This window comes from Cryptotermes secundus, unplaced genomic scaffold (genome assembly GCF_002891405.2).
Source record: "Cryptotermes secundus unplaced genomic scaffold, Csec_1.0 scaffold842, whole genome shotgun sequence".
In the NCBI taxonomy this organism is placed as follows: Eukaryota; Metazoa; Arthropoda; class Insecta; order Blattodea; family Kalotermitidae; genus Cryptotermes; species Cryptotermes secundus.
Window position 1 is genome coordinate 133,887 of NW_019736407.1, and position 25,923 is coordinate 159,809.

The window sequence follows — 25,923 nt, forward strand, 5'->3', positions numbered from 1 at the left end:
CATCATGGCTACAAGATTGGAACATGGAATGTAAGGACCATGAATCAAGCAGGCAAATTGCAGAATTTGGAAACGGAAATGCAGAAGAATGAGGGGTCTGTTTTAGGTGTCAGCGAAGTGTGGTGGAAAGGACAAGGTGAAATAAGAAGTGGTGATTATACAGTGTATTATTCCGGAGGTGAACGGGCTGAAAGAGGTGTGGCAATAGTGGTGCATAAAAGTGTAGTGAGGAGTGTTGTTAAGAAGATTGCTTGTAATGACAGAATTATTGCTCTGAAGTTAAAGGCGGAACCAGTAGATATACTGATTATGCAAGTGTACATGCCAACATCAGAGTATGAAGATGATGAAGTGGAAAAAGTGTATGACACAATTGAAGAAATTCTTCAGGAAGATGGAAGAGGAGACACAAACAGCATCATATTGGGAGACTGGAATAGCATTGTTGGAGATGAACCATATCAGAATATTGTTGGATCACATGGACTAGGAAGGCGGAATCACAGGGGTCAAATGCTTATTGACTTTTGTGAACGAAATGGACTGATTGTCACCAACACTTGGTTCAAGAAGCCAAAGAGAAGAATTTACACATGGAAGGCACCTGGGGATTGGAGGCGGCATCAGCTGGTCTACATCCTTGTGAAACATCGATTCAGAAACAGTGTGAAGGATGCGAAGACGCTTCCTGGGGCAGATATTGACTCTGACCACAACTTACTGGTTGCCAAGTTTCGAACCAGGTTGAAGAACATTATAAGATTCCAAAAGCACAGACGTAGATGGGATTTGGAGAAGTTATGTGCAGTGGAACAATATAAAATAATACATGTAATTATATATATATATATACTATTATTGAATTGGTTGGTAAATTTGGGAAGATAGCAAGAAAACCATGGGTTACACAGGAGATAATGAGTAAAATGGAGGAGCGAAGGAAATGGAAGAATGTCAACAAAGAAGAATGCAGAAGGAAATACAGGAGACTGAGGAATGAATTGAAAAGAGCCACGGACAGGACCAAAAAGGAATATCTTGAGAAGGTATGTAATGAGATTATAGAATTTTAAAGGACACGACGTTATTATTTGATGTACATGAAGACAAAAGAACTAGGATGGAAAGAGAACCATTTGATTCAGAATTTAGGCATCGAAGACTCCCAGGGGAAAAGAAGAGTAGATCAGAGGCACGTGCTGAAAATTTGGGAAAATTATATTACAGAACTATATGATCGACCTAATCGGCCAGAAACCTTAGAAGTTGAACCGGAAGAAGAAGTAGATACAGACGAGAAAGGACCATATATTTTACAAAGTGAGCTGGAAAAAGCTATCAAGGAAACGAGGAAGGGAAAGGCTACAGGAGATGATAAATATACCTGGAGATGTGCTCAAGTTACTGGGAGAAGGTGGTTTGAAAACACCGACAAAACTAATGAACACCAAATATGAAAGTGGAAAGTGGCCCAAGGACTTTACGGAAGTTACAATGATTGCCTTAAAGAAAAAGACAAAAGCTACAAAATGCAGCGACCATCGCACAATAAGCCTTATTGCACATCCAGCAAAGATACTTAAAAGAAGAACTGAAAGGAAAATAGAGGATATACTTGGAGAGGATCAGTTTGGATTTAGAGGAGGAAAAGGAACCGGGGATGCATTTGGGATGATGAGAAATACGAGTATAGTAGAACGAACTTTGGAGATAGATGAAGAACTGTGTGCTTGCTTTATAGACTGGCAGAAGGAATCTGAGCTTGTAAATTAGACCAAATTAATGCAGATCCTAGGGGAAACAAGGTATCTATTGGCGGGAAAGAAGATTGATTAGTTATTGTACATGGATTAGAAAGTTAGAATGCGACTGGACAGAGGGGAAACAAGAAGTGTGAAGATTGGAAGAGGAGTTCGACAAGGATGCTGTTTATCACCAATTCTGTTCAACTTGTACAGCGAATGCCTTACCAAGGAAGCTCTGGATGGGCTTGGAGACTTCAAATCAGGAGGGCAAATTACTCAGACTGTGAAATATGCAGATGACCTTGTATTAATGGCTAAGGAAGACATGTTTGACAGACTAATCGAAATTGGAAGGTGCTGTGGCATGGAAATAAATGTGGAAAAAACAAAAGTATTGAAAATTTCGAGACAACAAACCCCAGCCACAATAAAGATAAACCAAAAACAACTGGAGAATATGAAATATTTTAAATATTTGGGTAGCTTGTTAACAGATGATGGAAGGTGTACTTATGAAATTAATTCTAGGATTGCCATGGCAAAAGCTGCATTTAGCAAGAAGAAGAATGTTTTTACTGGCAAATTTGACTTAAATTTGAGAAAGAAACTAGTGAAATGCTACATTTGGAGCATTGCTTTGCATGAGGCCGAAACGTGGACACTTAGGGCAGTAGATCAGAAACACCTGGAAAGCTTCAAAATGTGGTATTGGAGAAGGATGGAGAAGATCAGTTGGACCCATTATGTGGGAAATGAAGAAGTGTTTTTCAGAGTCAGTGAGCAGAGGAATATCCTACACGAAATATGAAAACGGAAGGCTAACTGAATTGGTCATATATTACGGGGTAACTGCCTTCTAAAAGAAGTTATTAAAGGAATTATATAGGGGCGGATATAAATGACCAGAAGACGAGGAAGAAGACGTAAGAAGATGCTGGATGACCTTGGAGACAGAAGAGGATTTGCTGGATATCTTGATTTACTGAACACTTACAGATCGTAACTACAAATTACTATAGCGCTAACGCTATTTCGCGCTTTCTACAATCCACTAAGCCCTCTCAGTCTGATGTACATTGATCTGTTGTCGCCTGATAACGGCTCCCAACACTGTAGCTTCCTCAACTTCCCTGTTCACGTCCTTACTGACTGGCGAATGTCTCACGACTGACTAAACTTTAAACTTCGCCTACTTTTAACACCTCAGTAGGGGCCACATAGAAAACACAGAACATTCTATAATTGCGTCACGCAGCTGTCGTGTGGACAGCGTAGAAAACACCGCTTCTCATTCTACTGGTTCCTGTTAGGAATCTGTTGCCTAGCAACAGAGTCTACATGATACAGTATTTCAAAGAAACTATTTAACCAAGAATGAAACATCGGGGATCTTCAGACAGTGTTTCCTTTTGAAAGTTTCTCTGCAACCATGCATAACCTTCTTTCAAGAATTAATGTTTTCTGTTTCTCTTTGGCTTTATTCATATTTAATGAATATTTAGTGATCGGTTGGGCCATTTTAAAACTGATATTGCATGACATGGCGCTTACTGTTTGGAATTTTAGGTTTGTATATGAAAGTTATCAGAGCCTGATCAATAATCGCTCGCCTGTGTTTTCACGAAATTTATTTGTTAATTCACGTTAAGTAGCAAGTTTTGTGAACTTTTATGGATAAGGACAAATGAATTTTTATTTTTCTTCGATTATGGGCTCATAATTTGGAAAAATCATTTGAAGGACCTTCAGAGAAAGAAGTTTCATTTTGATGATATTAAATGAAGTGGACTGCATGAGGAACATACAGTAGCAAGAAGGTACAGTGTTCTTTTTGTGTAACTTGAGTTCACAGCTCTGCGCTTCACGGCGAGCCGTGGTCTGTTTACCGCCTGACGCATACGAAATTTGCTGATGAATCAGCCGATAACGATTGAAATGAATGGAAGTAATTAACTTGTAGACCGCTTGATAGCGTTATGCTTCACGGCTAGCAGTGCGATACAAGTTGTGAGTTTGTTTATGATTTGTCAACAATGGGCAGCAATTATCAGCTCCGTTATCAGCTACATTATCCACTTGTTCTCAGTTACAGTTCCTGAGAGGCGTGTTCCCTCATGGTGCGGTATATTTGTTTCTGTTTCTGTTTCTGTTGTATGACAACTACCTGAAATGCGGATCTGCTAGAAATTGTCGGAGAACATCTGGACGTAAATTTTCGTGATGAAACAATTGCCAGGTGATAAACAATTCACAATTTGCTGAATAAGCATAAATCAACGGGATTCATAAAGAACAAGAAACAAAACATAAGCGTTTAATGTTTACTGAGAAGAGGTTAGATGATATACAGGCCAGANCAACTCGTCAAGTTACTAAGAATATTCCCTGAACTTCGGAGCCTCATCAGCATTTGGTTGAGGACAGAAGAAGACAAAAGACAACCTCTTTCGAGACGGACGGCCGCAGAAACCACCATATACACACTGGCAATTAACGATAAATCAGCGATGAAGAAGTCCCATGATGTTTCCCCGAGAAGTGTGATGTTGCTTTATTGGTGTCTAAAACGTAATGCACTGGTATTATTATTATTATTATTATTATTATTATTATTGGAGGGGGTGGGTTTCCCCATTCACTGCGACCAATTTTTGATCTATTGTGCGTCCCCTTTCAATTTCTACTGTCGCTATGCCGTTCCAGTACTGGTGCTCGCTATCAGCCCCGTTCTCCCAGCGAGGTCAGCCCCCTTCTGGCAGTGGTACCCGATACTTCTCCATCTACCGGAGGAATTGGAAACTACTTGGGCTGGAAACTTTGCCTAATTTTGCTGAGATGTATCCTAGAGACATGAGGATATTTTACGTGCCGTAAATTTACGACACGGGACCTACGGCTTAAAGTCCCTCCCGGAGGACTTGTTCCCTGAATTTTTCCGCCCTTAAAAATTCTACGACCTCCGCCAGGTTAATGCACTGGTAACACAATATATTTGCAGAAAAATTATAAAAATATTGAATTCGTCATAATATTAAAATTGCAATTCCTGCTTCATAGAAGACACTGCACCTCCGTTACCCAGGCAAATTACTCAGTGCTCTGTAGGGAAACATTCACTGCTTCTTCTGGGAATCAATTTAAGCAGCTGGGATATAGCTCGTATAGTGATTTCTGTGCTTTAAAGGAGTATTAATTACTTAATATTGCTATTTATTCAATAGCCACTCAGTGGTAACCTGACATAATTATAACTACCCTGATCTAAACCTGCGGTGTTCCAGCCACTGACGTTTGATACTACGGGTCAGAGAGGCTCAGTTGTAGCAAGGACAACCCCTCCGGCAGATTAATTTAACTACAACACTGGTAAATTTTTAAACGTAAAATCTTAATCTCATTCATAAACATTGTATAGACACGAACAAATTAATAAATGAAGAATAATTTCTTCTGGAACGCGACGTCGTATAGTCCGGTAGAAATTCATCGAAGTTTTGGAGGAGTATACTGCATAAATCTTTAGGGCTAAGTGCAGGTTGTTTGCTTCGCTTACCCTTCGCCCCTCAAGATTGAGACATGATGTTACTCCGAAACGTGGGTGAACTTCTATTAGACTGCACCGCGTCACACCTCAGAACATGAAGAGGTATCTAAGTTAATTAAGAAAGTGCAGATGAGTAAATAAGTGAAGTAAGCAAGCAAATAAACAAACTAAACAATAAAAGGAAAACACAGTAGTAGATTACTTCGGAGCTTTCCACAACATATTTTGATTGACCTTTACACCGTTTCCAGAACCTTAATTCGGCAGAGGTTCGAACGTGGTTACGCCGACTTCAAGCTACCATACTTGTACATGTAAATACTCAGACTGATGTAAGTGCCTTTGTGTTTTGGAATTACTTGCCTCTTTCTATCTTGCAGCCTTCGATTGTCAAGTTTTTGTCCTTGATACACTTTTCCAGGAAGTCAGTTAGCTGTTTACCACATTCTGTTATCAAGACGAACATGTTCTTCATCTTGCTGGATGTGAAAGCAGGACTCAGGGTGGATCGCATGTCCTTCCATCGTTGTCCTGTGTGAATGAAACTCTGAATAATGAAGTGAAACAAACCCCATGTATTTTTTTTTTCGTTTTTCATGTTACATTGAGCTAAATTCCGTTTATTATTTCTCCCCATAAACAAATGACGAGCTATAGCCGTGAAGAAAACGAAAGGCCAAAGGCCACCCCCATTTTGGCGTTCCACCAATCCCATGTTGTTTCCTGCTGAATGAGACCAAGTAAATGACTAAAAGATAAGCATATGCACATGCACAGGGCTAACTTTAGGAAGAACAATAGGGTGACGTCATAGCAAATGAAGATTGCTGCCTGCGACTGCACACGAATATCATAAACTAAAAAAATTACCACTTATTTCTGGCTTATCATTTTTCTGCGATTTTTGATAATCCCATGCAATTTTCTATCACCATCAGAAACACTGCTTCCATCACCATCATGAAAATCATTAATTGTTCATCACCTACATGTCTGACCTGGAAAGGAATCATCGTTCTGAAGTAGTACAGAGTGACATCGTGCTGCGCAAGCGCAGTCCTATTCTGCCCTTCCTCACAAGAATTTTTGTCACGTTTCTCAAATTTCTAGTTACATTGAGTTACCTATACTTCTGTAACGAAACCTTACCAAATCTATGAGAACCTAACCCAAAATAACCTGGTCTGGCTTGACCACAACTGATCTAATTTAACATAAGGCAACATCAGTTGCCAAAGGATGGGAATGTACGTCCGTAGCCGTGGGAGCCGTGACCGAAGGGAAAGACAGGCTTCTGTCCACCATGCATTAATTACTTCCATATGGAGCTGAGCCCTTCTTGTGGAGAAGCCAAATCTGCAGCCACTCAAGAATTTCCCTGCATTTTATGGAACCCGAAGATTCATTACCGTGCTCACAAGGGTCCTCCACTGGTCCCTATCCTGAGCCAGATCAATCCAGTCTATATCATCCCAAACTATTTCTCTAAGGTCCATTTTAATAGTGTCCAGCCACCTACGCTTTGTTCTTCACAGTGGTCTCTTTCCATCTGGCTTTCCCACAAATATACTACATGCATTCCTCTTCACCCACTTTCGTGCTACATGACCTGCCCACTTCATCCTCCTTGACGTGATCATTCTAATAATACTTGGAAAAGTGTACAAGTTATGAAGCTCCTCTTTATGCAGTTTTCTGCAACCTCCTATCACTTCATCCCTCTTCGGTCCAAATATTCTCACCACCCTGTTCTCAGTCTATGTTCCTGCCTTAATGTCAGAGACCAAGTTTCACACATATACAGAACCACCGGCAATAATGGATATTTGTGAAAAAGTCGAAATTGAGAAGAGAAGCAAATACCCCAAACATAAATACCAGGAATTAAAATGGGAAAACTGAACACTGTTTCTGGTCCCATATTTTTCAGTATGGATGGAATTCTGACACCGCGCATGTCCCTACCAAGGACACAGTTAACTAGAATTGTAAGGCCATGGAACATTATGTGCAGAATGTTCCAAGGGTTACATATACTACTTATGACTAGTCTAAGTATATCCAAGTTATTTCCTAAATATCCGAGAGCTACAATTGCCATATACATTTAGTGTGTATTCTCTCATACTTGGAGTCTCGATTTGGCTAGCAATTTTCAATGAGTACATTATATTGAATTTGATATAACTTAAGTTCTTGAATAGCACTAGGAGATGGTGTCAATTTGCAAATGATATATATGTAAAGAAATAAGAAATATGTCGATTTAAAATCTCGAAATTTATGTTCTTCCATCAAAGTAATACAAACCTACAAACAACCGGCAATATTTCTTTGTCTAAAATATTTTTGAGTGTACACAAAAATTTTAGTAGGCAGTTCTATGAACAAAAGTCTTGTGTCTTCAGTATGGTCTTCCGGAAGGCCGCACCATAGCTCAAGCGGTTAGACGCCGGCTTCCCACTACGTTGGCCCGGGTTCGATCCCGGGGTCTGTTCAAGCGGTATTTATGGTGGACAAAGTGGCGCTGAGGCGGGATTCTCCGAGTACTTTGGTTTCCCCTTCCAACCTTCATTCCACGAAATTCTCCATCATCATATTCACCCGGGGCAGGAACAATAGGCCAATCAGTGTTCGCCGTGCCGATTGGACCCAGTTGGACTCCACCCCCCACTAAGCCAAAGGTCTACGGCATAACCATTATCGTCTCCACATTATATTTAAAATAGAATATACTAATTTTCTAGTGATATAATGAATTAGTTTATTATCTATTGATGATTCACATTAAACGTTGTGTTCCACAAAATATAGCTTTTTGTTTAACGCTCTGGGAAAGATCAGACGTGAGAAGTGTTCTAAACAGGTCAGGTCCAGAAGCAGTAGACTGTTCGGAATGAAGAACTCACCTTTGAGATTGAAAAGAGCCTTTCCGAACAGCGGCTCAGCTTCTTCGCTTATAGGGGCTCGGTGGTCCAGGAAGTGCTCAAAATCTTTCACGGTCACCATCTTTATGAGCTCGGGATCTCTCAGCAGAATAACTGGATTCAAGAATTCATATACACCGCCAAATTTATTGCCTTTAAGCCTGTTGTACCAGCCAACAACTAATTCAGGGAAAGATGCAATCCTCAAAGTCACTGGTCCCATGTTCCCAAAGAATGGTACAGGCTTGAGGTGCGGAACATTTTTCTTGGAAAAATGATCATGTGTCCAGGTGCCAAGCAAGTACAAGATTAGACTTATGAGACCCGTGGCCAGAGTCCATACCCACAGAGACTCCAGCATCCCGAACTTTCCACTCCAAACTGTGTTACACAGGTTTGCAGCGGAGTGGGAAACAGTGCAATACTAGACTGTCTGTTGCTTTGTAAGCAGTCTCCACTTCTCTCCTTAGCTCCTTTTAGAGTGATTCGAAATTCTGTAAAAAAGGAATGAAAAATTAATATTTGCCTTAGTATATTTCTCTTTTATTATTTATCTTACGGCGTTGATATTATCTCGGACTACACGGGGCTATATCATGGAATGGTAGGATCCATGAACTGGATAGGATTCGTACAGACACCATCGAAGCTTAAATATGGTATTATCTAGACATGTATACAGGACCTGCGAAAAACCACGACAATGTTCAGTTGGGATATCCGTTGTCCCGGCAGATATTCGAAAACAGCATCTCCCGAACACAGGTGTATACTCGTAAATTTGCCATAACACCAACCTGCTTCGTTACTGTACGTATTTCATATTATTTCCTTCCATTGATACGTAACCTTTAAGTGCCGAAGTGTCCCGTTTGTGCCAGTGGTGAGTAAGGTCGTCGTGGCCAAAGTACCCAGTTTTGGCCACTCGGGCATTTAAACTCCGCTAGGGGAAGCGCGCGCACACGCCGCTAGTTGAAGCGAATGCACAGTCCTAAATATTTATTTTTAAATGTAGTAATTACCAGACAGATTTGAGTAAAGCCCTAATAGAAAAATTAAAATGATACGTAAGTGAACAACAACAAAAAGAGTATACGTATGAGTTATGCCCAAACTCATCCACGAGCCAGTACTTTTATTGCAGATTCTGCAGATTAATATGTTAAAAATATACAGTAAAATTCGATGTACATACCTTTTTTGTTGTTATCTGCTTGATGTATATCTAGGCTGAAATAAAACTGCAGTATTCGATTTCACTAAGCACGCACAGAAAACAGACCGCACTCTGAATCTCAGCCGCGATGCAGCTGTCTGTTCAGGCCCATAGAAAGGGCAATAAGCTTTTGCAGCTATAACGGAAGGTCTTAGAACTGAAGAAGGGAGCCATCTAGCTTCCTCTTGAATAGCCATCTTTCATTCTTCTGACCTTCAGTCAAAAGATTCGAAATTCCGAAGAGTGTAAGCAGTGCTAGCAGAAGGCCAAATGATTTTATTGCTTCCATCTGTTTTATGACATCAGGGACTGCTAAAATTTTGTCAAGTGTTACAAACAGAAATGAATTTGTAATGCAGAACAACTCTGTGAAGAACTGTGAAATCATTTTTGCAGTACTCATCAAAATTAAAAACAAAAAATTGAAAATGGGGTATAATTTGTATAAAAAATTTCAAATCTTCCGTTATAATATGCGACAGTGTGTTCTTTGCTGATAGAAACAAAATTAATTCCATCAATTTATCATAAAAATTGAGTTAGATACAGCATTTTTAAACACAATGCTTAAAATTGTTTGGGCGCACTAACAGGAACGGACATTTAAGAGGAAAATTTTACACATTGTACCACGAACTGAGAAAATACCCATCAAAATTTTTCGATTCTTGTAGAATGAGTGTTGATAGTTTATATCTTGTACAAGAATACAAAATGGAGATTGGAGTTCAATACTTCTAGAATTATTATGGCAAACACAGTAAAAGTAAAAAGTAAAGTAAAGTAAAGTAACAGGCCGTGGAGGCCCATTGGGTTGTGATATGTTGAGGTTGCCACAATTTCCAGACAATCGGCTCAAAAATGGCTGTAAGTTTGTCAGCCCTACGCGCCGGACGCCCTTTCATTCCAAGAATATTCCTTGTAACCATTTCTGTTAAGAGACTGAGTCGACCACAGGGCTGTAGTGCCGTTGGAAGGATTGGGTAAATTGAGAAAAATCCAATTACATCATCGGGATTCGATCCCACGGTCTTCCGGCTTGTAGTATAATGTCTCAACCAACTACGCTACCGCGTGCCCTATTGCAAGAAATCAGTTACCTTGAAGAAAAACGCCTGTGCTGCAGCCACTCAAATTTTCTTTTGATCATCTGTCAATATTTTCAGCTCCCCAGGGGCACACAGTTTCCTATAGCATATTTTTTTTTTTGTAAAAATTCATGGAGAGAAGTTCTTCACACACCTGATATTGTTGATGAAGTTCATCGTTAGTTAATCGTCTGTCAGCACGAACGTTTTCATCAATTTTTTGATGATTTCATCAGTGAAAACGGATGGCCTTCCACTCCTTATTTCATTAAAAATATCACCTCTTTCCGCTTCAAATTCATGACACCATTTTGCCACGTTTTGCTTGTTCACAACCTCTGCGCCGTAAACAGAAGAAAGTTGGCGATGAATTTCAGCAGCAGTTTCTCCTTCCTCATGAAGAAATCGAATTACTGTAGGAACCTCACATTTGAGAGGATTTAGAATCGAAACGTCCTCTTTAAACACACATACTGCGATCATAACGTTGCCGTGACTGTGGCCTGTGAACACCGCCCTGTCATAAGGTTCCTCTCTCACACGGCAGTACTGCTAATTCTGAAAGAAATCCCTTGCCAACCGCCCTTCCAGAGATATCCTCCGGACGACGCGCAGCTGCCAGGACTACGATGAGAGATGAGGGCCTATCCCAGGGAAACTGCTGCGTCCTTGATCGGGATGGCATCACATTTCAAGATTGATCAAACACCAGAACACAACTCCTAGTGTTTTTCGCATTCAGTTAGACGAGAAGTACAGTTATGGTGTGGTATTGTAATATTCCTTTAAGCATCATCACATTGATTACACCTTCCGCCGTTAATATTGACCTCGATCTCCCTGTTCACTTCAATCACTGTAAAACATCTCTCTACTGTAACTCACTAGGTCCTCTTCTATTCCTTATTTTCTAACTTTATATCTCGACTCGCTATAACCGACTTCCTCTACTTTTCCGACTTCCGTACATCTTCTCTAACATTTAGGTAGCATCCGGTTACAACCACTACGTGGCCATCACTTTGAAAGGGTTGCGGCCCGATTCCATTAATGGTTGCCAGTCCAGCATTTAGCTTGTCGGGGAGAGATGTTATCTTGGAATCTTCATTTCAGCTTCTATCGATACAAGACGCACATTAAGTAAGGGACCAAACGCAATTAGGGTGACATTCCTCCTGGGAGACTCAGAATAAAAGCAAGGTCTGATTTCCCTAGCCCGACGGAAGAAAACATTTAAAGTCTACAGATGACGCCAACGGCAATTTTGGCGCCATGGAAAGGATAACAGGCTCAAGTGCAGTGTATGATCCTGTCTCCCAGACCACCATTGTCACCACAAGCCTAAGGAGGATTCTGAGGGACAACAACGGGATGGCACCTCGCCGCAGGCGCGTATTTCATGCACGTGTAATCAATAAGTGGAATTTTCACAGCCGCTGTTAAACAATATTAAATGAAGGAAATATCGTTACAACTTGTATTATTTCTTTCGGAATAACCTCAGTATAAACGGCTTAAACTTGGTGATGGTCAACCTTACGGCCGTTCAAATGACTGAGCTGCAATTGTAGCATTAGATACGTAAGTAGGCATGATCTGTTCTCTAAACCCTGTACTGAGAGAGGACTTACGTGGGGTGCAAAAGGAAGAATTTCTAATAACATGTTATATGAGCGAATTATACACTTAACGGAAAGCCAAGCATATTCATAAGAGCCAAACCCATCTTCTCGTCAGAGAGGATGCCACATAAGGACTATTACGGCAAGAGTTCAGTTGGAAAGAAATCTCTGGTCTTGGGCTTAAAGCGGCTAGGCGCCATGACGAATTTATTGGCGGTAAACCCCCAGTCGTAAAGTAACTTTGACTATGACTTAAGCGCTAACATTAAAATAACCCTCCACAAGGGACCGATCAGCTCAGTAATGATTCATGCTTTTTCCGCATGGGAATTAGCAGCAGACACTTGTCTCTTAAAATTGTAGCTCATGCAAAAGAAGGTTTTCGCATTATTGAAAATTTACAAAGCACACAACCGTCTGCGATTTGCACACAGCTTTCAACCTTCCGTCTGCATACGGTTATATAACAAAATGGTGCAGACGAGAAGCAGAAGTCACACAAAATCGTGAGAATGAACATGTCGCGGTATAGGACATGGTGAAACCAGACATAGAAAATATAAGAGGCTTAAACTTGGCGGTGGTGAAGCTTTCGACCGTTCATAGGGGTAAGCTGCCGTTAGATCATAAGATAAGGAACAGGGAACAGAAAAAATATATTTTATATGTGGCGATATATTACAAAATATATTTAGTATCAATGTGTGTGTATAATAGCCAAAGGTCAGTCGTCTGTCTGTGCATTCGTCCCACGCTGTTTCTCAAAATGGCGAGCCGCGAGGAATGAAATGGGAAAGGAAATTTTTCCCCATAAAGATGATACTACAGGAAGAGCGTTGCGTTTTCCTCTTACACTCGTGTGCTTGAGCAGTGTTCCGCAATCGGTGTGCCGTCATAAGGTGAAAGGTGTAACGCGATATTTTACCTATTGTAAGAATTAATTGTCGAAATTTATTCGTTTAATTTTATCCCAGTTACAATGTTTCATATGCTTGTATTTTATTCTCAACCGCTGTACTGATTAAATAAGATGATGTTTGATTATTCTTTAATACATGCCGTGATTTTTTATGTACAGTAATGTTGTATTCTAAGAATTTAATGTAAATTATCTACTCACAGTTGTTGTTATATCATAGTTTTCATTATTGATTTATTTTTATTTTTCTCGCAACTACGCGGCTTCTTTGATATACTAGTCGCATGTTCTGTGTACGTGCTTTTTCCCTGTATCTGCCGGGATTAGCAACGGTTTCTCTGAATTTTATTTACATGTCCAGTGACATTGAAGCCATTATGAAGGAGAAAGTCAACACCAGTCAGAAGTTCTCGCTTCAGATCGACGAGTACACCGATATTAGCAGCCACGCACAATTTCTTGCTTACATTCGATACATCGATGGAGATATAATTGCAACAAATTTCTTTTTTTGCAAAGAACTTCCCGAGCGAGCCACCGGTGAAGAAGTATTTCGTGTCACTATGTGTTATATAAGGAATTAAAATGGAAGGATTGCGTTAGTGTTTGTACAGACGGGGCCGCTTCTATGACAGGCCGTGTTAAAGGATTTGTAGCTAAAGTACGTAAAGTAAATCCTAACATACGTTGCGATCATTGTCTCATTCACCGCGAAGTCATTGTTGCTAAGTCTTTGCCATCGTCTCTGAAAGTTGTGCTGGACGAAGTAGTAAAAGTCGTGAACCTCATCAAATCGCGGCCCCTAAATTCGCGGCTTTTTTCCGTTTTGTGTAAAGAAATGGAATCAGAACACACTACACTCCTACTACATACAGAAGTACGGTGGTTATCACGAGGAAAAGTGCTAACGTGAATATTTGAACTTAACGAAGAGGTACGTGCATTTTTGACTGTTGAGGGGCATGAGTACGCGGATTGATTTGCAGATGATGAATGGGTATGTAAGTTGGCATATCTTCCCGATATTTTCGTGCACTTGAATGAGCTGAACAGAAAGATGCAAGGTAGGAACGAAAATATTCTAACTAAATATTCTAATATGGATAAGATACAAGGATTTGTAAATAAGCTGAATTTGTGGATACAGAGAATTACAGATGGGTCGTTTGAGATGTTCCCGACTGTATGACCACTTGCTGACGGCAATAAAGTGTTGATGAACACAATTAAAGAACATTTTGAAATGCTGAAGCAGAAATTCAATAAGTATTTTGGAGAGAGTGTACAAGATTTCGACTGGGTTCGTGATCCATTTGTTGTGAATTCAGAACATCTTCCGATTAATATACAAGAGGAACTCGCAGATTTAAAAGCAGACAGAACATTGAAACTAAAACTTCTCGAAGTGCCTTTGGATACGTTTTGGTTGGCAATAAGGAGTGGATAACCGGCTATCTCCGAGGTGGCAGTTAATGTGTTATTACCATTTTCAACTACATATTTGTGTGAACTGGGCTTCTCGACGTTAACTGAAATTAAGACATCAAAGAGAGAGCGGCTCAAATCCATCGATGAAGAAATGAGACTTGCGTTGTCAACGATTCCACCACGGATCAGTCGCCTGTGTGCAGTTACACAGGTGCAAGTATCACAATGAAGGCACGAGTAGAATTAATGTATTTACATTAATAGTAATAGAAGTGTATTGTCTACACTTTACAGTGAATTAAAGTTCATTAATTGTTAATAAATGCACGAGTCGATTTCTGTTTAATGATAATAAAATAACAATATAATAATAATATTATAGTAATAAGTTGATCACGTTACGTAATTATATTAATTGTCTGATATCATGCTTTTTTGAAGGGAATAACATTTTGGTGTGCCGTGTTGAGTCATGGATACATCATGGTGTGCCGCGAGCAGAAAAAGGTTTCGGAACACTGTGCTAGAGTCTAAGTGAGCTATATTTGCTCATCATTTCCTTCCTAGTGAAAACTACTGGATTCTGACGACAGTGAATACATAACCTTCACATATTACACAGAAACTAAAATAACTTCACAGCCAATCACGGTAGCCGAGCGGTCTAAGGCATGCACTGTCTTCGCTCGCTCGGAAGCCGGGATCGTGGGTTCGAATCCCACTCAGGACATGGATGTTTTTGTGCGTTTTTCTGTGTTTGTTAACAGGTAGAGGCCTTGCGACGAGCTGATCACTCACCCAAGGTGTCCTACCATATGTGTAAGCTCTAGAAAAACCGATGTGAACGGAGAAGTTCACGGAGGTAGGCCTAGGCCCAGTGGGGCTGTAGTGCCAAGGAAAAAAAATAACTTCATGGAGCTAAGCCCTTCTTGAGAAGCCGCCAATTGTGCAGTTACTCAAGAACTTCCCAGCAATATATGGAACTCGAAGGTTCATCACGTGTTCCCTCCTCTGGTTCTTGTCCTGATCCAGATCACTCCAGTAAATATTACCCCATCCTAATTGTCTATTAAGCATTTTAATAATATTCGCTCACATACGTCTTGTTCTTCCTAGTGGTCTCCATCTTCTGGCTTTCCCAACATTCTGTATTCTGTGTTAAGTGTTAAAGAATATATTGAAGTGTAAAACGAGTGTTGCAATTTAGACGGATATAGGCAAATGGTCGCTAATTTCCCAGCATTATCTTATATGCACTCCTCTTCGCTCCCATTCGTGCTACCAGCCTGGCCATTTCATCCTTAGCTTTGTATATTTTAATTTCTATGTTTTTAGACAGCAGACAAGAGATTCTGGACCAACTGTAGCAAGCATTGCCCGTATTCAATCTCCTCTTAATTTCCTCCTGACCCAATATTTACAAGAAACAATTCTAAACGATAGAGTAATCTTGTCGTCAAAGAGGATGTTACATAAGGACTATAACCGCAAATGTTCAGTTGAATAAATATTGGTCGTGAGTCTCAAGGGGCTTGTCGACATAACGAACTGGTTGGCGGTAAAACGCCAGTCGTAAAGAAATTCTGACTCTCACTCTGTCAGTTCAGTTGAAAGAACTGGACCAGAATTCGGTTAGAATCGCCAAGTATAAGTACGTAATATTCTGTTTACCTGTTTTCGAGACTTTAACTGCAAGAGAGAAACAAAGAGAGAGACAGAGAGAGAGAGACGGTCAGTCACACAAACATGGGGACGCTATTAAACTTCTTGCACCTTAAAAATATAGTACGAACAAAAATGCTGTCGTAACTTGAATAAAAATGAATACTAGCTGGACAAGAAACTCGCGGTAAAAGATAATAACATGTAGTGAGGATAGACTGAAAACGTTTCGTAGGAAAATATATCCTCTTCCTTCAGGACAGAAGAGCTTCTTTAATGTGGAGATGGAGGCAGTGACTACAAAATATTGAACCAAACTACACGGCATCATATCCTAAACGACCGTGATGTTAACAGCTTTATATGTCCGAGCAGCCTTAACTTAACTGAAGGTCATTACCAATAGGTACTCATTACGCCTCACGCAGCACAAAACCCAGATCACTGGAGGTCATTCATGATTAGGTAATGATTTTTTGCTACATCTCAGTCAACAGTGCTATAGGATGCAGTCGAGAGGACTAACACTGGCAGTGACATCACATCTCGGCGCTACGATGCACTGTGAAGGTCATTCATGTTACGTACAATACGGACTCCATAAAAACTCAGTTAATCAAGTGATACGAAGAAGGCAAGACGCAAGTCAAAGTCACATTGCGACTGACTGTCAGTCAGTGCTCATGACAAGATATTTATTACTGTTTGACAGTTACGGTCTTGTTTTTGTGGGGCGCCCTCTCTGACGAGAAGATGGGTCTGGCTTTTTCATATGCTACTGGTCCTTGCCAGCGCAGTCTTTCTCGAGTCCGAGTCCCAAGGACTTGAACCTCGTTATATAGCCGTGGTAAGAACCACACAGAAAATACGTTTACTTTGTCGAAACTGTTGTGTAACCTAGCAAATACAGAGAACACAGCTCCTATTATGGCGTGGTTGCTGGAACGTGTATGCTAAGTCGTTGCCTACCAATGATCATATATTGTCACGCGCTTAAGCCAGAAGTTGTTTACTGCGCCGTTGCCTACCTATACTCGTTGCTTTGTACAGCATACAACAACTTCCTCTCTGCTTCTTACAAACGGTTTTTATCTTTGTCAGTATAGAATAAGATAAAAAAATAGGTAAATTTGCCTTAGTGTTTTAACTAAGCATCATGCCATGAAGAAGAAGAATAGGGGAACAGACATAATTCTTAACCTAGCCACTGGATGGAGGAAGTGATCAGCTTCACGTCCCGGCCGTATTACGCTCGGCGGAAAGGCCTTCATTATCCATCAGACAGGAAACTGTGTGGGCCCAGCCAGTCTGAATACTGTGGAAAAGAGAAATATTATCTTCCATCTGCCGGGAATGGAACGCGGTTTCCTTGGCCGTATAGCCTATAGACTAACCACTTACACTACTTAAGTAGTGCAATTGAATATATGACACTTGAAATCCGCGCGGCGGTAGTTAATTTTTGGTTGTGACACCCCGATACTGAGGCAGCGAGATTTTCCTACCAAATTATACGGTATCATATTCAAGAAAACTATAAGGCAAAAGTAAAATTATCTCTGTGCTTAATTAGTTAAGCATTAAAACATGAAGACATGGAAACTTGCTGGGCTCCAGATTTCGTCTAGACGTGAAGAAAAAAAAAATTGCTTTGCCAGGGTTCGAACCGATGCCATCTAAGCAAGCAGTCCGTCACTAAACCGACTGAGCCATCCTGACTCCTCGAAAAGACCGTAAAATATTTTTTTTCCCAAATATATTAATCGAAAATCAAGTGAGCACTCGATCGATCGACCCGACAACCAACGAACGGTTGATAGAACGAGCAGTCCGAATGGTCAGGCTGAAGATCAGGATCAGAAAACCTCCGCCTGTGGTAAGGTTATTTTCCTTGTTAATAAAAACATTTAACACGTGATCTCTAAGAGGAAAAGTAAAACTCAAAATAAGAAGCTGTAGCCTACGCATAAACCTACAAGTCAGGGAATAACTGAGAATGGGGATTTGGGGTCATATAAAAAAATCTACTCCAATTCTTGCACACCGATTTAACAGCCGTGGCTACCGTACGTTTGCAAGATTACAAAGCGAAAGTCAAAATATCTGCTTGGTCCGTGGTAGGAAATAGGAAAGCTACGGAAATGCTACGCTCTTCTATACAGTATTTTCCTCGTAGCCGGTTCGCGCGAGAGTTCCAAGGCCCAGAGTCATGAGACAGGAGAACAGGGTCATGGATTCGGAGGGGGCCTTGAACCAAGAATGATTATGCTGGCGAAGGCCAGGAGCAATCTGTCCGAAACCGAAAATCGATACTCGCAGGTACACATACAAGCAAATTGCTTATGCATACCGTCGAACCTGTCAAAAGTCGCACATTTCCTGGTGTTTTGTATCGAACTTGAGATTATAATTGACGGCCGGATTCCCGCAAAATATATGTAGAAAATACAGTGCTGCATATATAATTAGATTCTTAACTCTTTTGACCGTTCACACCTCTGCGCTCATCGGCGCCCGGTGCACCGCCGGCTAGAGTCGCACAGAGACCTTGTCGATGAATAAGTATGCCTCATGACCGATATAATTTGGAATTAGAGGAAGTTATTAATTTTGTGGACTGCTTGACACCATTATGTAAAACGGCGAGCAGTGCGCGTCATGAGTGGGAATTTATGATTTGTCAGCTTTGAGAGGGGAGATTTCAGCTCCATTAGTCGTTTGTTCTCAGTCACATTTAGTGAGCAATGTGTTCCGTCATGATGCGGTATCCTATAGAGAGGTATGTGTTTCTGCACGACATCTATGTGAAATATGGGTCTGCTAAATGTGTCGGTGAAAATTTCGTGATTAAAGAGTTCCCAGTAGAGAGTCAGTTCACAAATTGGTGAATAAAATTTGACTCTTAATAAGCTGGAAACAGAAACATATGCATCGGGTGCTTGCTGAGGATAGGTTAGATGACGTCGGAACCAGACTTGAATATACACCTAGAAAATCACTGAAATGTCTAGCTCAGGAGACTGGAGTGTCAAAGTCTAGTGCATGAATGAGAACACAACTTCTGAAACTTAGACCCCAAAAAACAGCAATAATCCACGCACGACCTGCACCCCCGAGTTCCAGGTAGCAGGCTTCATTTTTGCAGTTGGTTTCTGCAGTGTGTCGTCGAAGGTGAAATCGATCAGCAATTGGTATTCTTTTCTGATGAAGCACGGTTTCTCTTGCAGTGATACATAAACACGCAGGGTAATCAGTAGTAGGTTTCATGGAATCCACATCTAACCCACTAAGTCCTGCTTCATCCAGTGAAAGTGGGTGTCTGGTGTTCTGTAACTGCAAAAAAGGATTGGTGTACCTGTGTTTCTTTACCGATACAATTAATTACGGAGGATATGTAGAGGTCATTGTCGAGTATGTGGTTAGGAATTTCACGTGGTCTTATTCTTTTCGTTCTCCTTCTGGGGTTGTTTGAAGGACAAAGTATACATCAGCAACCCCCGAAAGGAAGATCTGAAAGAAAATATTCGTGAAGCTGACCACTAGCATGCCGCTAGTGCCGGGGTGAAGAGAATGTGGATCTATATATCCACTCCCCCGTATACTTCATGGCGTGTGATTAATTGGTCGATTGGTTATAAAACTTAAGAAGGTAGATATGACGTCATGAGACCATAACGAACAAATTAGAAAATATTTTTGGCAGAAGAATGGCATTAGGTAAGAGTAATAGTACTCTTTAAACGCCGGACTTCTGAAATAGTGGTAAGCTTGAGCTGGCCGGAGTTTATTTAAATGCCCGCTGCTGGTGCGCGTTTAAATGACCGTTGGTACTCTGCCTTTAATCTTAACAACAGTACACATCCACGCTGAGACTGACCGACTGCTCATTGGCGCAGTTGTGGACAACTCGAAATTGTATGTGTGCGCAAGTCCCTCGGCAGTCGTTGGGCCTCCACGATAGTACACAACTATCGGCCAACTAAAAATTGCATGTATGCGGTAGGTCTAACGTTCATCCATTTCACGCTATATATTCTAGAAGGTGAAGACGCTATTAAATAATGCAAGCTAAATAAATAAACGATAGATCGATGTTAGAGTTCGCACGTTCTCCATTTGAGGCATGAGCCAGGTACTTACCAATAAGAAACGAAACGTGTCACTATTGCAGATAACTTCTTCAGTCCTCTTGCTTACGTCCTATCACTTTGTTAACTGAGCTGTTATAGTGATCAGTACCTAATCACAATTGACCTTCACAGTTCTGTGTAGTGCCTCGTGAGCTGTAATGTGTTCCTATTGGCAATGACCTTCAGCTAACTTAACGCAGCTCGGGCATATACTTGTGTTAGTGTTAGAGCTGTTAACATCACGGTCGTTTAGGACATGATGCCGTGTACTTTGGTTAAATATTTTGTAGTAACTTGTTGACTCCATCTCTATATTAAAGAAGCTTTCCTGTCCTGAAGGAAAAGTATATATGTTCCCCCTTTGTACTTACATTAGTTGAAGAGGTGAAGTTGATAAAGTTGATGAAGTTGATACTCAGGACGTAGTAGGTTCGACTCTCGGGCCGGACATCTGCTATCTTGATGGTTTATATTGTTTCCCTCAGTCTCTCGACGAAACTGTGAGGATGGTAGCTCGAGTAGGCTACAGCGGCTTCCTTCCAGATCTTCTTCTATCATTCATTCATTGCTCACCTTATGATACGACGCTATATAGTGTAGGTAGCCCGTTCCTGGGCTAAGGGTCGGTAAACGCCTTCCCGCGAAACAAACAACGGAACGTCTGTTGCTAGGCAGCAGATTCTTAATAATGCAACAGTTGGACTACAACAATGGAAGAGGTGTGTTTTTTACGTGGTCCGTGGCGAGAGTTTATCTGCTGGATAAAGTTAGGGCTTAGTTGTGGCCCGTGTGGAGGCGAGGTCAAATACCTCCTCGGTAGCCCTGTAGGTCGTAGGAGACGAGAAGGGAATTCAGTGTCTGGGGGTATAACTGGGCTACCTTGTCCCTAGAGGATATAAAAACGGGGACTTGGACCTGTAGGTTGGGGAGTCTCGAATCGGAGACGGTAAAATATGTGCATGATTCCCGCTGGACTCGGGCCTGAGAATGACTGCGCTGATGAGGCCCAGCGGTAATTGTAAACGAGAGACCTATCCTCTCGTCAAGGAGGATGTTACATGAGGAGTATGACACAGTGTGTTAAGTTAAAAAAAAAGATGGCCGTGTGTTTCAAGGGGCTTAGCGACAGGACGAACTGATTATCGGCAAACCGTGCAGCGTAGGCTGTAATAGACTGAAGACCCTAGTCTGTGTGTGTCGGTGATCTGTAAAACGTAGTCACGAGACGTGAGTGTATAAGTGGTCAACAAATCGAGTCACCATTCCAATCTCCGTCTGTCATACACTTGAAGATAATATACGTTTGTTCCTAGGAGATGAACAACAAAGCTACATATTTTGTCTTATTGTATGATAACGATAAGTCTTCAGAGCAGAGTAGAATTGGTAGGAGCGATTTAAATTTCTCATTATACACTATTTTTTCGTACAGATTAAGAAAACAGAATTCTGTTATTACAGATATTTTCAAGATTTTGAATGACCCTCTCTGACTCTCTCTCTCTCTCCCTGTGTGACTCACAAATTTATTTTCCTCGAAGATTCGAGGTTGTCACGATAGCAAATACCAATTTTACCAACTTTTTGGATGTTAAGCTATATGATTGGTAGACTGGTATTTACGTTTCGGTGCAACTCGCTGCCTTCATCTTCACTGAAGATATTCTAGCCTGAAGATGCAGGCAGCAGGATGTCCAAAATACTGGTACGTCTGTGCTGAAATAAACGGCATCACATTCCAGAAATCTGTAATCTTATCTTCGTAGTACACGTGTCGTCCTTAGCGAATTTTCAGTTTCATTTTCACCTTGAATTTATTTTGTTGTGATGAGTAACGTATTGCACCTTATATTTTATCAGATAACAAAACCTAATGATAAGATAACAATACCATGATTAAATGTTATCTCTGCATACAAAACATTTTAATTCATTAAAATACAGAGCCTTCAGTTTATGACGATGAGGAAGCAACAGCTTGTATGGTCTTAAAGTGGAAGCTTGCAGACTTTTGTTATGTACAGCAATAAACAAAACTAGAAAGAATGCACTCCATAATTTAGTACACGAAATTACCAGCGGCGTTGTCCGGCGTATCATATCAAAGCTAATTAATATTATAATAAGAAACGCGAATCTGTAAGGATGCATGGCGAATTCTATTTATGGCTTGATGCAAAACCGTTTTTTGTTGTGAACCAACATGGTTGAAAATTAGATATTATAATGGAAGACTCCAATGCAGATTTTCAACATAATCGGTGGAATTTGTTATGGATCCATTGATGGCCTTGTGCGTAAATGTGTCTTCATGACTCTACGTGGCTGGAAATAGGAGTTACTTGACATCTTTCTCGGAAAGCCTCCCACTGCCTGACAAACGTTCAGTGCGATTATCCAACATCGGAATGCGAGGCAATCTGGCCAGCTATTTACGTCTTGCCCCTAGTTTGCAGACAACAGGAGACAAATGATCTCGGAAAGAGGCGTTGCTTTATATTTTGTAAAGAATTCCTAATGAATTCAATAAAATCCCAGTATGGATTCGATAGTCGGTATCAAATTTCCACTAGCCTGACCATATAGAAAATCATGTACTGAAATTTTGAGAACTTTTTTTTTTATTTGGTGATTTCAAAAATTTTGGACTCTAATTTCTTGGATACGGACACACACATGCACACGCGTGATTTTTGTGACCTCCAGGACATACTTCTCCTCGGACAGACCCTATAAAATGGGACATTATTCCGGTGCTAAAGCGTGCTATTTCTTAATTTCCATCTCTAGACATGGCATGGAAATACATTACCTATAACTGATAGAATAAAGAAATCAGTTACCTTAACACAAACAAGTACGCAAATACATCACACCGGTAAACATTTTACGTTACCAGGGTTCCAGCTGACAGATCCTCTGAAAATGTGGCACCGTTCAAATGCTTGGAGACGATAGTAACCCAGCCAAATTTGTTTCAGAAGGAAATTAAGAGCAAATTGAATTCTGGTAATGCTTGGTACAATTCAGGCCAGAGGCTTTTGTCTTCTCGTCTCGTTTCTAAAAACATGAAAATTAGTGTATATGCGTAAAGAGTATAATTTGTCTGTGGCTGTGAATGGGCGTGAAAATTTGATTCTGACATTAATGGAGGAACATTGAGTGAGGTGTTTGAAAACAGGGTGTTGAGAAGTATATTTGGACCGAAGAGAGATGAAGTGACAGGAGATTGGAGAAATCTGCGTAATTAGGAGCACTATTCGCCAAGTACAATTAGAATTAGGAAGTTAAGAAAGTTGAGATGGGAATGCATGTAGCACGAATATTTGGAAGGGAAATTCGTATAGGATAATTATGGGAAGGCCGAAAGAAGGACCAGGAGAAAGAAGAAGAAGAAATAGGTGAGCGATTAATATTAAAGTGCTTCTTAGATAGATGGGATGGGGTGGTACGGATTGGGTTGATTTGGTCAGAGAGAAGAACCAATTGAGGGCCGTTTTGAAAACGGTGATCAATCTTCGGATTCCATAAAATTCTGGAAATTTCTTGAGTACCTGCACAAATGGCGGCTTCTCAAGAAGGGCACAGCTCCATGAGGTTTACTTATGGCTTCTACGAAATATGTGAAGGGATTATACTGTCTGTCGTCACAAGCCAGTGCTTTTTATATGGAGGAAATAATGAGCGATTAAAGCTCACTGAGACCCTAGCGCCAGCTTGTAAGGGGAAATCGCAACCCTTTTCCTGGGGTAGAATCTCCACAGAGAAAAAAATTACGTGTCCAATTTAATTTTTTAAGTTCACCATTTTGAAGAAACAGCGTCGGACGGATGAGGAGACAGACGACGGACAATTGTTTATTATACAGATATTGATCCTTAATATATTTTGTAATATATCCCCATATATAAAATATATCTCTTCTGTGAAAAAAGAAGTTAAAATTGTTCCTGTAACATGTCGCGGAAGCCCACAGAGTTCTGAGGGGTCGAGGCTCCCACATTCTCTAGACCAGTGGTCCCCAAACTTTTCGAACCGCGGGCCACATTAGGTAATTCAGCAATTTCAACGGGCCGGATAAAGTGAGAAATTAATAACTCTAGGTATATGAGTTTTATTGAAAGCACAGAATTTTATAAACTAAATACAAATTACGTTAGAATAAATTATCGTATATTAATGACAATAGACAGTAGCAGCAAATGCTCATATTGTCATCACAAATTATAATAAAACAATTAATGTGAACGATGGAACTCTTTTTGCATTCTTAAACTGATTAAATTGAGGTTCAAATTTTGAAACGCTAATCACAAGTAGCGACTTTAAATGTTCATCGGATAAATTTGCCCTGTATTTCGACTTGATGTACTTCATCAGGGAAAAAGGTTGTTCACACAGATCTGTCGTCCCAAAAATGGAGATAAATTTTCAAGCAAATTTCTTTAAGTTTGGAAATTGCTCAGAGTTCAAAAATTTATAAAATTCGATCAAATTTCCTTCCCTGTATTTGTCTTTAATATGATAATTTTCCTGAAGTTCAATAATTTCCAATTGAATTTGACATGGGACATCTGCAGCATCACAGTCAAATGGATTTTGAAACAATCTAATTTCCTGAGCACTGGAATCCAAATCAGCAAATCGCTTCCGAAATTGTTCTTTCAAATTTAAATGACTAAATTTGCAAACGAGGAAGGAAATTCTGCTTCACCCTTTTTATGCAACTCTGCACAGTATAGCATATGAACAAAGTTACAATTTTCACTTGCCTTTCCAGAAGTATCAACTTTGCTCTGAATGCCCTGCTAAGTGCAAATAAATCACAGACTAAATTATTTTCACCCTGCAACTTTAAATTCAAATGGTTGATATGATTCAACAGCTCAGCAAAAATGCTAATTTCCAAAGCCACTTGGTATCTGATAAAAGTGGTTCGTGATGGTTTTTCCCGGTAAGAAATATATCAATTTCATTCCTAAGCTGAAAGAAGCGCGAAAGAACCTTTCCACAGCTAAGCCATCGAACTGCAGTATATGTGAGGTCAATAAGCTCGGAATCACATTTACCAGTACTCATTGGAAAATTAGTTCAATTGGCGCATTTCTGCACAATTCTTTCGCTGGCGGGAGAAAATCACATCGCGGCCCGTAGTTTGGAGACCCTTGCTCTAGACAGTCGACTTACACATGGCGCTGAGGTTGTAAGTCTTACTCGGCGGCCGCCCTTTATTCCACGGAAGATTCCTTCTACATATTTCTGTTAGAGGCTGAGTCGATCCCAGGTTCATTGTGCGGCTGGAAGGATTAGATAATTTAAAAATCCAGTGACCCCATGGGGAATCGAAAGCGCGACCCTCCGGCTTGTAGCATATTGCCTCAATCAACTGAGCTATGGCGTGCCCCGCTCCTGTTCCGTGTACCGGACTTAATAGCAAACGCGCTCGAGCGAATTCCGTATTCTTGCCAAGTGCCTTACAAGTGTCATTAAGTCTCTACATCTACGCCTCAGTCTGGTCTTCGCAATGTGTTGCGCAGTTGCATGTGAGGTTCCTAACTTGCGCTGTCACTAAGCAAACACAGAACTCCCTCTAGCGACTGTACCCCAGTATGTATTCACATCTTGTACTGCGTGTAAGAAAG

The 25,923-nt window shown here is 40.6% G+C and overlaps 2 protein-coding genes across 4 annotated transcripts in view; both read right to left on the reverse strand.

Moving 5' to 3' along the window:
- LOC111869915 (cytochrome P450 9e2) overlaps positions 1 to 25,923 on the reverse strand; it is an 85,168-nt gene that overhangs the window by 51,123 nt on the left and 8,122 nt on the right. The window contains exons 2-3 of the mRNA XM_023861794.1: positions 8,199 to 8,710; positions 5,653 to 5,820 (exon numbers count right to left, since the gene is read on the reverse strand). Of these exons, the coding sequence (XP_023717562.1) occupies positions 5,653 to 5,820; positions 8,199 to 8,577 (547 nt within the window). The 5' untranslated portion in view covers positions 8,578 to 8,710. The remainder of the gene's footprint in view (positions 1 to 5,652; positions 5,821 to 8,198; positions 8,711 to 25,923) is intronic.
- The window catches only part of LOC111869912 (cytochrome P450 9e2), a 130,977-nt gene that overhangs the window by 13,463 nt on the left and 91,591 nt on the right, over positions 1 to 25,923 (reverse strand). The window lies entirely within an intron of this gene.